This window comes from Balaenoptera musculus, chromosome 18 (assembly GCF_009873245.2).
Source record: "Balaenoptera musculus isolate JJ_BM4_2016_0621 chromosome 18, mBalMus1.pri.v3, whole genome shotgun sequence".
NCBI lineage: Eukaryota > Metazoa > Chordata > Mammalia > Artiodactyla > Balaenopteridae > Balaenoptera > Balaenoptera musculus.
In genome coordinates, this window is record NC_045802.1 from 76,001,557 (window position 1) to 76,015,546 (window position 13,990).

The 13,990-nt window shown below is 39.4% G+C and overlaps 1 protein-coding gene across 1 annotated transcript in view; it reads left to right on the forward strand.

Annotated features, from left to right (window-relative positions):
• The window catches only part of MYO16 (myosin XVI), a 543,552-nt gene that overhangs the window by 228,537 nt on the left and 301,025 nt on the right, over positions 1-13,990 (forward strand). Inside the window, exon 7 of the mRNA XM_036831092.1 lies at positions 6,178-6,303. Within this exon, the coding sequence (XP_036686987.1) occupies positions 6,178-6,303 (126 nt within the window). The remainder of the gene's footprint in view (positions 1-6,177; positions 6,304-13,990) is intronic.

Consider the following 13,990-nt stretch of genomic DNA (forward strand, 5'->3'; position numbering starts at 1 on the left):
CCGAGTGATGGCCTGAAAGAAGTCTGCTCACACTGTAGGTGTGAAGGAGGAGCATTCCAGGCTAAACAGTGTAAGTGCAAAGGCCCTGAGGCAGGGCCAGGTGTGGTGTGATTGATAAACAGCACGGAGGCTAGTGTGGATAAGTGGAGGGGTAACCAGGACCAGGTCACACAGCATCTTGTGGGCCTGTGCGAGGACTGTGGCAGTTACGCTGTGTGAGATGGGAATAGACTGAAGAGTTCTGAAGAGAGGATCCTACTCCTATTCTCAAAAGATCCCTCATTCTGACTGCTATGATAAGGATGGACTGTCAAAGCACGAGGGTGAGGCTGAGAGTTCAGTTAGGAGGCTTTTGCTTTAATCTAACGAGCGATGATGCGACTCAGACCAGGATGGTAGATGCTGGAGTGATGAGAAGTGGCTCATTTCAGTCTACACTGAAAGAAGGTCCATTGGGACTTCCTGACCGGAATGTGATGAGAGAGGAAGAAAAGACTTCAGAATGACTCCCGTGTTTCTAGTTTGAACAACTGGAATGATGGAGTTGACACCGAATGAGATAGAGAAGGCTCAGGACCCGGCTCAGAGCAGGGAAGATCAGGATGGATTCTGGAAATGTGAAGTTAAAAGTGCCTCTTAGCCAACGTCATGGAGATGCCAAGTCTGTGGTTGGATACTGGAGTCTGGAATTCGGGCGATGCCTGGACTGGAGAAGCAGTTTGGGGGTCTTTGGCATGTACATGCTATTGAGGCCCTTGACCCTGGATGAAGTCACTGATTTGATACAGAAGGAAAGAGGATTGGGGACTGAGCCACGGAGCACAGGAAAAGAGGAAGATCCAGAAATGAGATGGGAAGAGGAACTCCCAAGGTGGGAGGAAAACCGAGAGTATGAGACGTCCCGGGAGCCCAGTAGAGAAAGCGTGAGGAGGAGGAGGGATGATTAACTGTCAAATAAACACTGCTGAGAGGTCACATAGACGAGACGGAGACTCAGCTGCCAGACTTGGGAACTTGGAGTCCTCGGGCTTCTCATCGGGACAGCTTTGGTGGAACAGTGAGGTCAAAATCCAGACGAGAGTGGGCTATTTAATTAACGGCTCATTTAAGGCAGGAACTACGTTAATTAACACATCTAACGCATAGTAAAAACCCAGTGGAGTCTGTGTTTCTCTGTTTGGAAGAAGATATGACAACTTCATGTTGTTTTTTTTGAAATCACAGCTAAATAAAAACAGCACATGGGCTTCAATCCCCGCTCAATAAAAGGACCTACATACCTCAGAAGATAAGCTATTAAAAGAATCAATACACAGCAATAAATTGCTATCATTTTCAACCATCTGCAATTTTGACATTCCTGGTCACTTTTTTTATTGAACAGAGAACACAAGTGTGGCATATAATTATTCTGTAATAACTAAATCTTGTTTTATTATTGATGTTGTGATCATCTTTGAGCTTTATACGAAGAAAGTAACAGTGAACAGGAGGCTAGGAAGTCCTTCCCTGAGGATCACAGCATTTGGCAAATGGCAGATTCTTTGATTCTTTTGGTCGATTATGTTAATAGCTGCCACTCCTGGAGCTGTCTTTCTGTAAAGGGCATGTGGATGGTGTGTTCCTGACTATTGTTGCTGATAATGATAAGAAGACAGTCTTGGCCGCAGACGGATTTCCACATCCTGAGTTGGAATGTCAGTTGTGGTTCAAAATTAGGCATAATGCCCCACGCTGTTACAATGTATGTGCAAAAGAGATGAAACTGTCAACAGAATACTCAAGGAGGATCAACTCCTAGTAAGATGGTTTTTATGTTGCTTTTTCTTCCTTTTTTAGAACATGCACTAAAATAACCAAATATAAGGTAACTCTTTTTAAAATTTTTTATTAAAAATTTTTTTGGAGTATAGTTGATTTACAATGTTGTATTAATTTCAGGTGTACAGCACAGTGATTCAGTTATCCATATATATATTATTTTTCAGATTCTTTTCTGCTATAGGTTATTGCAAGATATTGAGTATACTTCCCTGTGCTACACGGGAGAACTTTGTTGTTTGTTTTGTATAGAGTAGTGTGTATATGTTAATCCCAAACTCCTAATTTATCCCTCCCACCACCAAGATAGCTCTTTTAAAAAGATCTCTTAGTTTATGTTAATATTCTTCTTAAAAGAAAACAAAAGCTTCAGAAAAGGATACAGTTCCCCCCAGAAAAGCCACGTTACAGAGCATATGAAAAGGAGTTCCTGAGTTCAGGTACATAAATACTCTTTGAAAACACTGATAACTAGTATATATGTTATCAAGAAGCTGGTTCTTTCCTGGTTTGTCACAGAATTTGATATATCACATCTGGCCTTGAGCCATATTTACTTGGTTTGTTGGAAAATAATTAATTATCCATGAAGTACAAAATATCAAGCAATTTTATTTTTGTTTCCTTTTTCTTATTTCGGTAGTACTGCTTCATCCTTACTTCTGGAAGAAGACTTAGCCAGTGTCATCAGTTTTCTGGTCACATCTAGGGAATAAAGCTTTTGTGGTTACTTTCTGTCACCGTGCATAGCCTCGATTTAGAGATTAGAGTGTCTGGACATATATAATAATGAAAACTTCCAACTTGCATGAAGTCAGGCCTCACTGATTTTTTATTAGGATGATTTTAAAATCTTCTGTTGTGATGAAGTGGAATGACTCAAAGTTAGGTGTTTGGCTTTTGTTCTGAGATGACCTAGGATTAAATGTGCCGGCCGCCCTAGACGTCACTGGTAGCTCCTGCTCTGGATAGCTTTGCTGCTAAGCAAGCCAAGACGGTTTTCCTTTAAGTCTTTACCTCATAAGCAGCTGAGGAGATGACCGGGTGAGAGTGGGGCTACATTCTAAATGGTGGAACTGGAGTTTTGCTACATGGAAACGAATCTATTCATAAAGGGGTCGATCCTATGAACTTCGCATCATTAGTATGCAAGGTGGCGATAAGCCACGCTTCACACACACAGCCATGCCAACCTCGCTGGTGTGCCAGGGGAAACAAGCAAGTGTGTAAATTGTGCACGTGTTCTGGAGACGAACATTATAATACCGGATTGGTATGTGGGGCAGGGGAGGTTTGCAGGAAGAGCATTTGCATGTTTACACAAATAAATTGTGGAGTGAATGCAAGGTTTGCTAGGAGCGTTCACACTGCAGCGTTATCCTTATAGCCCAGCCAACTTGGACGTCCACTCGCCTTTGCTATTTCAAAATGTGAGTTCTGGGCGTGCAGAGGAACGTGGCTTCAGCCCACGGTGGCCCTGCTTCCCTGGGTCAGTTACCTCAGTGATCTAATCCACAACTTCTCCAGCTGCAAAATTGGGATGGTGACTGTCCCATCGGTTGTTCTGAAGAGAAGAAGTAATTTAGAACTTTTTTTTTTTTAATTTTATTTATTTGTTTATTTATTTATGGCTGTGTTGGGTCTTCGTTTCTGTGCGAGGGCTTTCTCTAGTTGCGGCAAGTGGGGGCCACTCTTCATCGCGGTGCGCGGGCCTCTCACTATCACGGCCTCTCTTGTTGCGGAGCACAGGCTCCAGACGCGCAGGCTCAGTAATTGTGGCTCACGGGCCTAGTTGCTCCGCAGCATGTGGGATCTTCCCAGACCAGGGCTCGAACCCGTGTCCCCCGCATTGGCAGGCAGATTCTCAACCACTGCGCCACCAGGGAAGCCCAGTAATTTAGAACTTTTATGCAGGATGTTTGTGAAACCACTTCAGCGTCCTGTTCTGTGTTGTAACTGGGTAGGTGATTTCCAGCTTGCGATAACTTTCCATGAGGACTGTGCTTCCAAAAAGCTGTTGCTAATTCTCTACGGGAATAACCACTGCCTCTGAGGTTCTCGTAGCAGGAGAGGAGTATTCTAAGATGTCATGTGATCAACACTTACACATTTTGGCACCGATACCTTCCAGCCATGTCAGGACAAGGCAGGACTATAAATCCCATTTCAGAAAATAGATATTTTTAAGTTAAAAAATTTTAACTTGAAGTCGAACTTCCATGATGAGAAACGGTACCCACCCATAGGTCTAGTGACTTAAGGATATAGAACTTGACTGCCAGTAGAATCAAAGTAATGGCTCTAAACTCCTGATATGTTACTAGGATGATTTTTAAATATTCTGTTATCTCTTGCAATGAAGTGGAGTGACTCAAAGTTGGTGCCTTTTTTTTAGATTCCAGACATATGCCATATGATAAATGATACAAATGAACTTATATACAAAACAGAAATAGACCCATAGACATAGAAAACAAACTTATGATTACCAAAAGGAGAAAGAGGGGAAGGGATAAATTAGGAGTTTTGGATTAACATATACACACCGCTATATATAAAATAGACAAACAACAAGGACCTACTGTATAGCACAGGGAACTATATTCAGTATTTCGTAATAACCTATAAGGGAAAAGGATCTGAAAAAGAATATATATATATAATAAAACTGAATCACTTCTGTATACCTGAAACTAACATGACATTGTAAATCAACCACACTTAAAAAAAAAGTTAGCTGTTTTGCTTTTATTCTGAGATGACCGAGGATTAAATGTGCCTGCTGCCCTAGATGTCACTGGTAGCTCCTGCTTTGTATTGCTTTGCTGCTAAGGTAGCCAAGACGGTTTTCCTTTTAGTCTTTACCGTGTGAGCAGCTCAGGGGATGACTTGGGTGAGAGTTGGGCTAAGTTCTGAATGGTGGAACCGGAGTTTTGCCACATGGAAAACAAATCTACTCACGAAGGGGTTGATCCTACGAACTTTGCATCATTAGTATCAGGCGCTAACCAACTAGTGGACCCATTCTTCATTCAGGCTTATGCTACAAGTGAACATCTGAAATCCAGATGTTAGTGCATATAGCTGGGTAACTTGCCAGTCACTGACTGATTATTCAAATAATATGAAATAAATTTAGAAGCAGGAGAAAGATGAGTTCTTTAGGAAAATATGCATATAAAATCATATTTCTCTAAAATATCTGTGGATATATCATTCTAGGGAGGGTTTGCTGGAATGTTAACGAGGTGAATTCTGTGTGTAACCAAGTGTGGCAATCTCTTAATGTTTATACCTTAAGTTAGATTGAATCTATTTGTTGTTCTAATGTAGCTGAAAGTACATACAAAACATAAATATATAAATGTCACTGTAGATTGAAGAGCATAATTAAGTCCAAAGATAGAAAAGCAAACTTTTTTCTGAATTTTATCAAAATTTATATTGAATAAGCCCTTTTGACTTTACTATAATCTTGTCTTTGTAATAAAAATGACAAGGAATCGAGCTACAAAATTCCATGCTACAAAACCTAGAAGTTATTGTTTTTACTACTTTTAAATTAGTTCTTCTTTTTCCTTTCCTTATAGATTCCGCTTCTTAATTATTATGATTACAAATTCCACCATGTAGTTACTTAATAACCTAGTTTAAATTGAGGGTGATGATAATTTACTTAGAAGTAAAGCCTGTTGCCAAGAAACAGGAATTCCCCCATAGGAAAATTTGAAAAATTCCTCCAAACCCTGATCTCATCATGGTAGTTCCTGAGGCTTCATTTCTAAGCTTCAATTTGCATTGAGAAGCTCAACTGGGAGAATATTAAAATGATGGCTACGTAATCATTTTAGAGCTTGTTGGCATTAATTCATCCTTTCTAGTTCTCCTGCCCCTTTTACGTGTATGTAACCATGGCAATGATCACATTTCCTGTGGTCATTTATATCTCTGAGTCCCCCTCCTGTAACACCAAATACAGGGCTGGAATTTTAGAGCTAGTCAGTACATGTGTGACTTTGGGGCAAGAAGTGGTAAATCACTGAGATATTATCTTTTGTATTTACAAGTATTCAGATTATAGTAGAAAGGGGCACTGGAGAGGGAAATAGGAATTACATGGAAAAGTGCACATTGTCAGGGTCAGAAGGAAAATAATAAATAATTAACCCATAACCCTTTTTTCAAAGAATGATGACATCCACTCGTACCAAATAAAATTACATATGTGTTCTTTTTAAAAGGTCTCTGTGTTTTAGATCCGATACTTTATTAAATGGGTGTCTTTCAACCACTGAGTAAACTACATTGCTGTCCCTGCTTTTTTAAGTTAAGTGACAAAATATCTCTTCGTTGCAGTTGCATATGGCATGTGCGAGTGGCTACAAGGAAGTGGTATGTCTTCTCCTGGAACATGGCGGGGACCTCAATGTAGCAGATAATCAGTACTGGACCCCACTCCACTTGGCAGCAAAGTATGGCCAGGTAAAATAATGTTCTGGGTTATTTTTAAAGAATTATTTTATGATCAATGCATCATTTCATATTTTGTTTTGTTTTCAGATTATGTACTAACATTATGTAACTTGACTTTTAATGGAATTGTCTTACTAAACAAATATGTTTGTGGTTGAAAGAAAACATTTACTTTTAGAAGGACACATTCATAACCTACATTCCTAAGAACTCTGCATGTTGCAGTCAGAATCATTGGAGAAATAATCAAAACTTATGAACATTCTTTATAGAATGGACTTAATACTATTTTCTTAATATTATATAGTTCTTATCAGCATACAGTTTCATGAGTCTAGGGTAATTGTGTTTGTTTTCTACAGTTAGTAGATGTAAAGCAAAATTACATTTTATATTTTATTTTTCTCTATAAATTATATTTCATTTTAATGAATGAAGGATGGGTAGCAGAGTTCTTTCTCTGAATTGATGCTTGGCTGTAGCTAATATATCTTGAGTTACTACTGCACAAACTAATTTCTCACTAGATACTAATATACCATGAAGAAGAAGCAAACTTTAACTTCTAAATAATTTATATGGGTGAATGTGATCCAGCAGTATTCATAATAATTTATTAATATTACAATTGATTTACAAAAAATACATAATATGTTATGTTAGAGAAAGTCTTAGTGGTAATAGTAGGAAATATAACTCAGGTTACATATATATGGAGATTTAAGCTAAACTTGTTGATGTCCAAACATTAGCCTGTGGTAACAATCTCACTCACAGAATTTATAGTAAGTTAAATCCCTTAGATACTAACCAGTGTGCAAAATATCTATCATACAATTTGAGTCATACAGTTGTTGAATAAATTGAAAGCATTTGCATCTCAAGCATCTTAGGAAAAACATATTGCTTGGGAAGGTCTTCCAAACTAATAAGAACATTGTTTGCTTTGATGACATTTCCTGTAGAAAAAAGATTCATTCATTCAGTAAATATGTTTATCAGGCTACTAACAACTCCAAATCTGTGCTTCTAGCAAGTGAGTGTGTGCATAAGTGAATGGTTGGGTTAATGAGGTAAGGCTGGATGTAGCTGAAATCATTGGCCTCAGGAGTCCAGGTTTCCCAGGTCTCACTAGGATCACAGGAGTATCGGAGCATCAAAAGTATACCATCAGGACATTAGTAATCCATGCTAGCACAGCAGCAGCCCGGGATACACTGGGTGAGAAGTTTTGTCATTCGTAAAAAATAAAGAAGTGAACATATAAGCAAGTAGTACTCTTTCCTTGAACACAACTTATTGGCCTGTGCTGACGAGGTGGTAATCAGTAAATTATCAAAATGTGCCCATTGTAGTCAGAGATTGCTTCTGGAAGGAGCTAAATCTGAAAGTGGTAAAATGTAGCAGAACACTACCAAACTTGAATGAATCATTTTACCCAATTTTTCACTTTGACTGATTGGGCTTTTAGATTTTGGACCAGGTATCATTGCAAAGAGGAGCTAATTGTTTCCCTTTAACCACTTTCATAAGAGAATCAACTCAGGGGAAATAGGACTAGATTTAACAAAAATTTTAAAAAAACATACCTTGGACTAAATATGTCACTTTCTGTTACCAGACATTTAAATGGTTTTTTTCAGGACCCAGTATATGGTTTTTGTTTTATTTAACTGCAGGTCAAATGAAATATTTGGTATGAGTTGATGCATTTTATTTGCTGTTGTATTTTTCAGTTCTGTGATTTCCATTTGGTTCTGTCTTATAACTTCTGTGTCTTTGATGAGGTGTTCTATTTTATCCTTTGTTTCAAGAGAATTTGTAATTGCTTGTTAAAGCATTCTTATGATGGCTGCTTTAAAATCATCATCAAATAATTCCAGCATGATTCATCCTGCTTTTGGTGTAAGTTAATTGTCTTAGTCAAATTATGATTTTCTGATTTTGGTATGACCATGATAAGTGATTTTTAATTGCTTCTTGGACATTTTGGCTATTTTGCTAGGAGAATCTTGGTGCTATATATATCTTCTATTTTAGCAGGCAGTCACCCTGCTTAGGTTTAGCGTTCAGGTTCCAGTCTACCTGAGTGGGAGGTGGATCCAATGACAGTTTAATTTTCAGACCCTTCCAGGCATTATTTTGGTATGATTGGTTTATCTGGTGCCCCTGGAGTTCCTACTGGTTTCTTCTGGTGTCCCAAAAGGGGTAGAAGGCGTTTCCTCGGGCCAGGCTGCCCCACGTCTCTGGGTGGGGTAGGAGAATCTCCACGGGGACAAAAGACTTTCAGGGCTGGAGGCCTCTGGAGTATGCCCCCCCCACAACTTGCAGGTGCCATCCCCTCCTCAGCCACCCATGTCTCTCTTTGGGGAGGGGCATCTCAGTCTCAGTGGAAAAAGAGTGTCTGCTCTGACAGTGTTAGCAGGGTCATGGTGCTGTATTCACCTGATATTGTCAGGGAGACATGGTTTAAAAGAGGGAGGGGTGCCTCTACCTGGGCCCCCTTCTGTCTCTGGGTTGGACTGGGAAACACTGGGTCCAGGGTTGCCTTCTTCTGTTGGGTGTGAGGACATAGGCTACCCTGCCCGTCCGTGATTTCTCCCTTCTGTGGGTCCTGACTCACCTTTCTCCTTGGACTTTTCAGAGTTCTTCTTGGGTTGCTTGTTATTTCCAGGGTTTATTATAATTAGCAGAGAGGACCAGTAAGAAATCAATCTAAGCTGGTGTGTTTTAAAACAACTGCTTCTGTTTACAAAAAATACTTATTTATGAGAGACCTGTAAAACTTGATGTAAGGCACATAAGCCCAGTACAATTGCTGCTTCCTTCATAAAGCTTCCTGGAACTTTTGTCACACAAAAGTCATAAGATAGAAGAATCACTGATGGATAAGGTAGAGGATGAGAGGATATCGGTATTCCACCCCATTACCTGTCACATTCCAAAAATGTCCCAAACTTTGGGTTTTCTGAAACTATGTTTTCAGCCTAGAGAAACATAGTCATGAACTTACATGGGAAATATGATTCAAAAGCTGCACTTACTTTGCAAGATGCGGAGTAATTAAGGTGAATGTTTTTATTACCGTATTCCCGGGGTACCAGCTACATTCCCAACACTTACTATTTATTAATGATTAATGGTAAATTAATGAAGAAACACTTTCCAATTGCTGCATTCTTTTCAAAACCAGCTGCACAATATCTGACCCCAACTTTTAAAAAACATATTTTTGGGGGGTTCCAATTTTGTCTTCTATTTCCCAGACACTCCTCCCACATACACACACACACCATAGGTCATTCTGCGCATACTCAGGGATTCAACCAGCTTTGCTCTGAGGATTTCCATGGCCCGGCACTGGCTCTAGCACCAGCCACCCCTCGCTGGCTGTAGGAGACTAACCAGCCTTGCTGATTCTTCCTCCCTAGAGCCTGGCCCCAGGGTCTTCAATCACTGAGAACCATCAACTTCTGTTAAAAGAGGATTTTTACATAGCTTGGAAGATTGGTGAGAATGATGAAGGCAAATGCATCAGACCATCTGTGCCCATGTGTCCAGGTCAATTGATCCAGCTGCTAGATTCACAGAGACAGATGTCCAGCACACAGTTTTCCAGAAACGGCCATTGATAGTGTACAGATAAGGCAGATTTAAAAAACAATCTCACCTTTACCCTCTGCTTCTCTAGAAAATGACTTGCCATTAATTGAGTATTTTCTAAATCCTTCAACATTTTAGTGCCAAGGAGAGGGTCTGAAGATCATATGTCTTTTCTAGTTTGCTCCATTAAACCTACTCAGATGGGGTCTCCACCAGAACGTAAGCTCCAACACAGCAGAGACTTTACCTGTGTTGCCCAGCATGCTTTCTCGGTGTCCAGCAGAGCAGCTGAAGGGCTTGAATGGACAAATCCATCAGCCAAGAACTAGAAGCAAAGCTTTAACACTGAAAGGTAGAGTGGGGCTTTTCCATTAGAATACATGACACCAAAACCAGAATACTCTTCCTCGATTTAGACTCAAAAAACAATGAGAGATTTCTGTTAATAGAGGATTTTGAGTAAACTGTATCTTGATTATTTTGTCAAGAAAATACCATATGATGTCTTGAATTGTTTTTAAAAATTGTTCACCCATAAAAATACCGTTTCATATTCATTTTGGAAATGATATTTTAGAAAGAGGTATTATTTGGATATCAATTTATAGGCATGGGAGATTTATAATTCTCTAAAGAAATTTACTGTAAATAAATACACCTCAGTTCAGGGAAAAAAACTTCAGAAATGCTAACATTTTAGAGAGACTAATGGCATTTTTACAGACCTTCATCGCAACTTCAGTTTCTTATAAATATCTTACAAGTATAAATGCCTTTTGGAGAAGGCAGTCCATAATTTATAACAGTATTTATAATTGACATGTATACTGGGATTTATAACTGACATGCATGCATGTTTTAAAACTTGCCTTTATAAATATATTAACTTCTCCAGTGAGAAAAAAAGAGATGCCTGTTCTCGTTTAAAACTAGGAACTGAATAAGTTATGTGAGCAGTAAGTCCTTTGATTTTACAATTTTTTTATGAGTTGTACATAAAATAAAATTCGATTCTAGCCTTGTACATATTTTTAGTGTTTATAATAGGATTGGCGATGCTACAACAAAAGATAAGAAAATAATTGTACAAATGCTAAAATCTAAATCTCCTTCCCTTCAAAAGTATCTTGAATCACACAACCCGCATATCTTGATGTTCAAAGGAGTCGTTTGTATTCTTAGATACATTTTACCCAAGTACCTAAGAATTGAGATATATTCAGAGTTTTTATTCTTTAGATATGTCTATTTCCATTGAAAAAAACAAAAAAACACTCTCTGGTACTCCGCTGAGCATCAAATATTGATAAACTCAGTGCTGGATCCTAGGTTCCCTCTCTTCTCAATGTTTACACGTCTTTAGGGAATCTCACACCTGCAACTTCAAATGCTCTACATGATCACGGCCCCCAAAGCCCTTTCTTGTTTTTCTCTCAAGTTCCCGGCCCATGAGGACCACTGCCTGGTGGGTAATCTCTATCAGTCTGCCCTCAAACCCAACTTGTGTACAAAGGGAATTATCATCTTCTTTTCCCCAGTCTGTTGTCCCTTCTGTGTGTCACCATTTACTCATCACAAACCTGGGCATTATCGTTTTCCTGCCTCTCCCATAACTAAGAAGCCACTGAGCCCACAAACTCCTCCCTAGTGAATAGCTTTGAGCTGTATGAGTTATAACCACAACCGATTAACCTGTACATCCTCACTGCCTCTGCCTTCACCCAGTGTCTCAGCACCTCTGCCTCTGGGTCAGCCCATCAGCCTCCTAATGGAGTCCTCTCCCCCTCCCCCATTCCATTCTCAACAATGTGGCTACAGCGAGCTTTCTAAATGCAAATGTAATAGAACTATTCGATCCACCATCCTTTCCATTGCTGCTGATATAAAATACCTACTCGATCACACATGAGTCCCCATGGGCCAGGAATTCTGCTGAATTCTACCGCTGTTTTTCTCCTACTCCCTCCACCAGGTTGGAGGATATGGCTATACTGAACTTCTTTCGATTTCTGGAATATGCCACCATGTACATCCTTTTCATGTTCTTTGCTTTTCTTGAAATTGTTGAGTGGTTAAATCTTCCCTGCCCTGCAGGACTACCCTGAGATGTCAGTTCACTGGCTGTCTTTTCTACCTTCCTGGATCCCAGTGTGACGCCCCCGTCATGCACCCTATGTAGCACCTGTATCCCGCATACCACATCACTTATCACATGCTGGAATTATCTCTTATATTTGTTCATATTGACCCTCTAGTTTGTGAGAACTGAGTGCAGGTACAATGTCTATTTCTTTATCTGCACGGGGCTGGCACAGAGCACTCAGTTACTACTTATTCATGAGAGAGTCAGCGAATGTCCTGGTTTAGCAGATGCTTGTGTGTCTCAGTGCATCACTGAACACATGTGTGAAGAGACGGTGGGTGAGCACACACCTTGAGACTGGTGGGTCAACAGGAGAAATCCTCAAGGAGATATCCAGGAGTACCTGGGCATGAGCAGGGCGTTGGGGAGGGCTGGACATAGAGATTTGTGATAAATGACTCAAAGAGATCACGCACGGTGGAGGGGGAGTTCAATGAAGGGCAAAACAGGATGGGCAGCACCATCTTTAATAGTCTGAAGAGTTCATCAGAGGAATCTTTTTATATTTTAGATCTGAAATTTTTCAGATGGCTCTGAGTTAGAGGCATTTACCTATTATGATGTAGAGTATGAACCAATGAGTGTAGGATATGCAAATTCTGAATTCCCAAAGACCTTTAACATAATTTCTCTTTATTAAGTGAAACAATCTCTTTTAGCTTCTGAACTAGGAATTCGACTATCTCTGAATGCTCAATTTTTCTTTTTTTTACTTTTTAAAGAAGTAATTTAAATGACCATCAAGGAATTAATTTTGCTGAATTTATCCAAACCGAAATACAATTGTCCAAAGAATGAGCAAAGTCCATAGCCAGTAACTTGTGTGAGTTTAAATTTCAGCTTAAATATATTTTCTATCAGCCACGCAGGGCCTCCTTTGACACACACAGAGACACCGAATGACACACACACACACACACACACACACACACACAGAGACAGAATGTCAGTCACCTTACCCTCTGATAGTTTTGGTGATTCTAAAGTTCTTGTAATAGTGGAGATGAATCTTTGTTGGGTTCACACTTTACCTACTCACATTGAAGTAATTTACCTAAAGATCTTACCTGAGGTTAAAACAAATGTTGCAGACTACTCTGAAATTGAAATCAGTACTGCCCTGCTTAATTTAGTTCTGGGACATGCCTCACTGATCTCTATCTGGAAGCACATGGGAAATACTGACTTTAAGAAAAATGGAATTCCCCAAGTGAGAGAATCTTCTTCATTCCACACATGAATGTTTGTTTTACAGGCCTGAAATAAAATGGAAGTACTTTTGTGGTCATAGATTTTCATGTAGGAAACCATTTGCTTTGACCACTTAAATGCTTCCTGCAGTTACAGGGGAAGCTGCGGAGAGAGGTGATTGGTAGAGAGATTTGCCCAAGTTTCTCTTTGGAGTTCTGTAAAGAGTGAATTGAATTTAGAAATGCAAAGTAACTGTTAGATTCTCCTACAGTCGGACATTTTTGTCAGAAAATGAAAGCTTTTAGGTACTGCTGTTTTTTTCAAAATTGTGAAAAACAAGGGCAATCTTATATAATTCTTGGCTTTGCATTTTTTCTTTTCTTCCTGCTTTTCTTCTTCCCTTCATCCTTCCTTTCCTTGCTTTTTCCCTCCCTCCCTCCTGCTTTTTTCTTTTCCTTCTTCCCTCCCTCCATCCTTTCCTCCCTTCTTCCCTTCCTTTCCTATGGTTGAAAAGCAAGCAAATCTCTCAAATTTTTGATACAAAACAAAACTCTTTTCTATACCCATTTTGATGTCCTGGGACCCTGCTCTATATATTTTGTCTTTCAGATTTCAAGAGAACATCTATGTCTTTAGTAAACTGTATATATTTGGAAATAAAAATAAACCCTAAATATAAGCAGTCTGCTGTAACATGATTTAAGTGTTATTGATATATTTTATGTTCTGTAAAACCAAACACTGATTTGCAGTGGACTT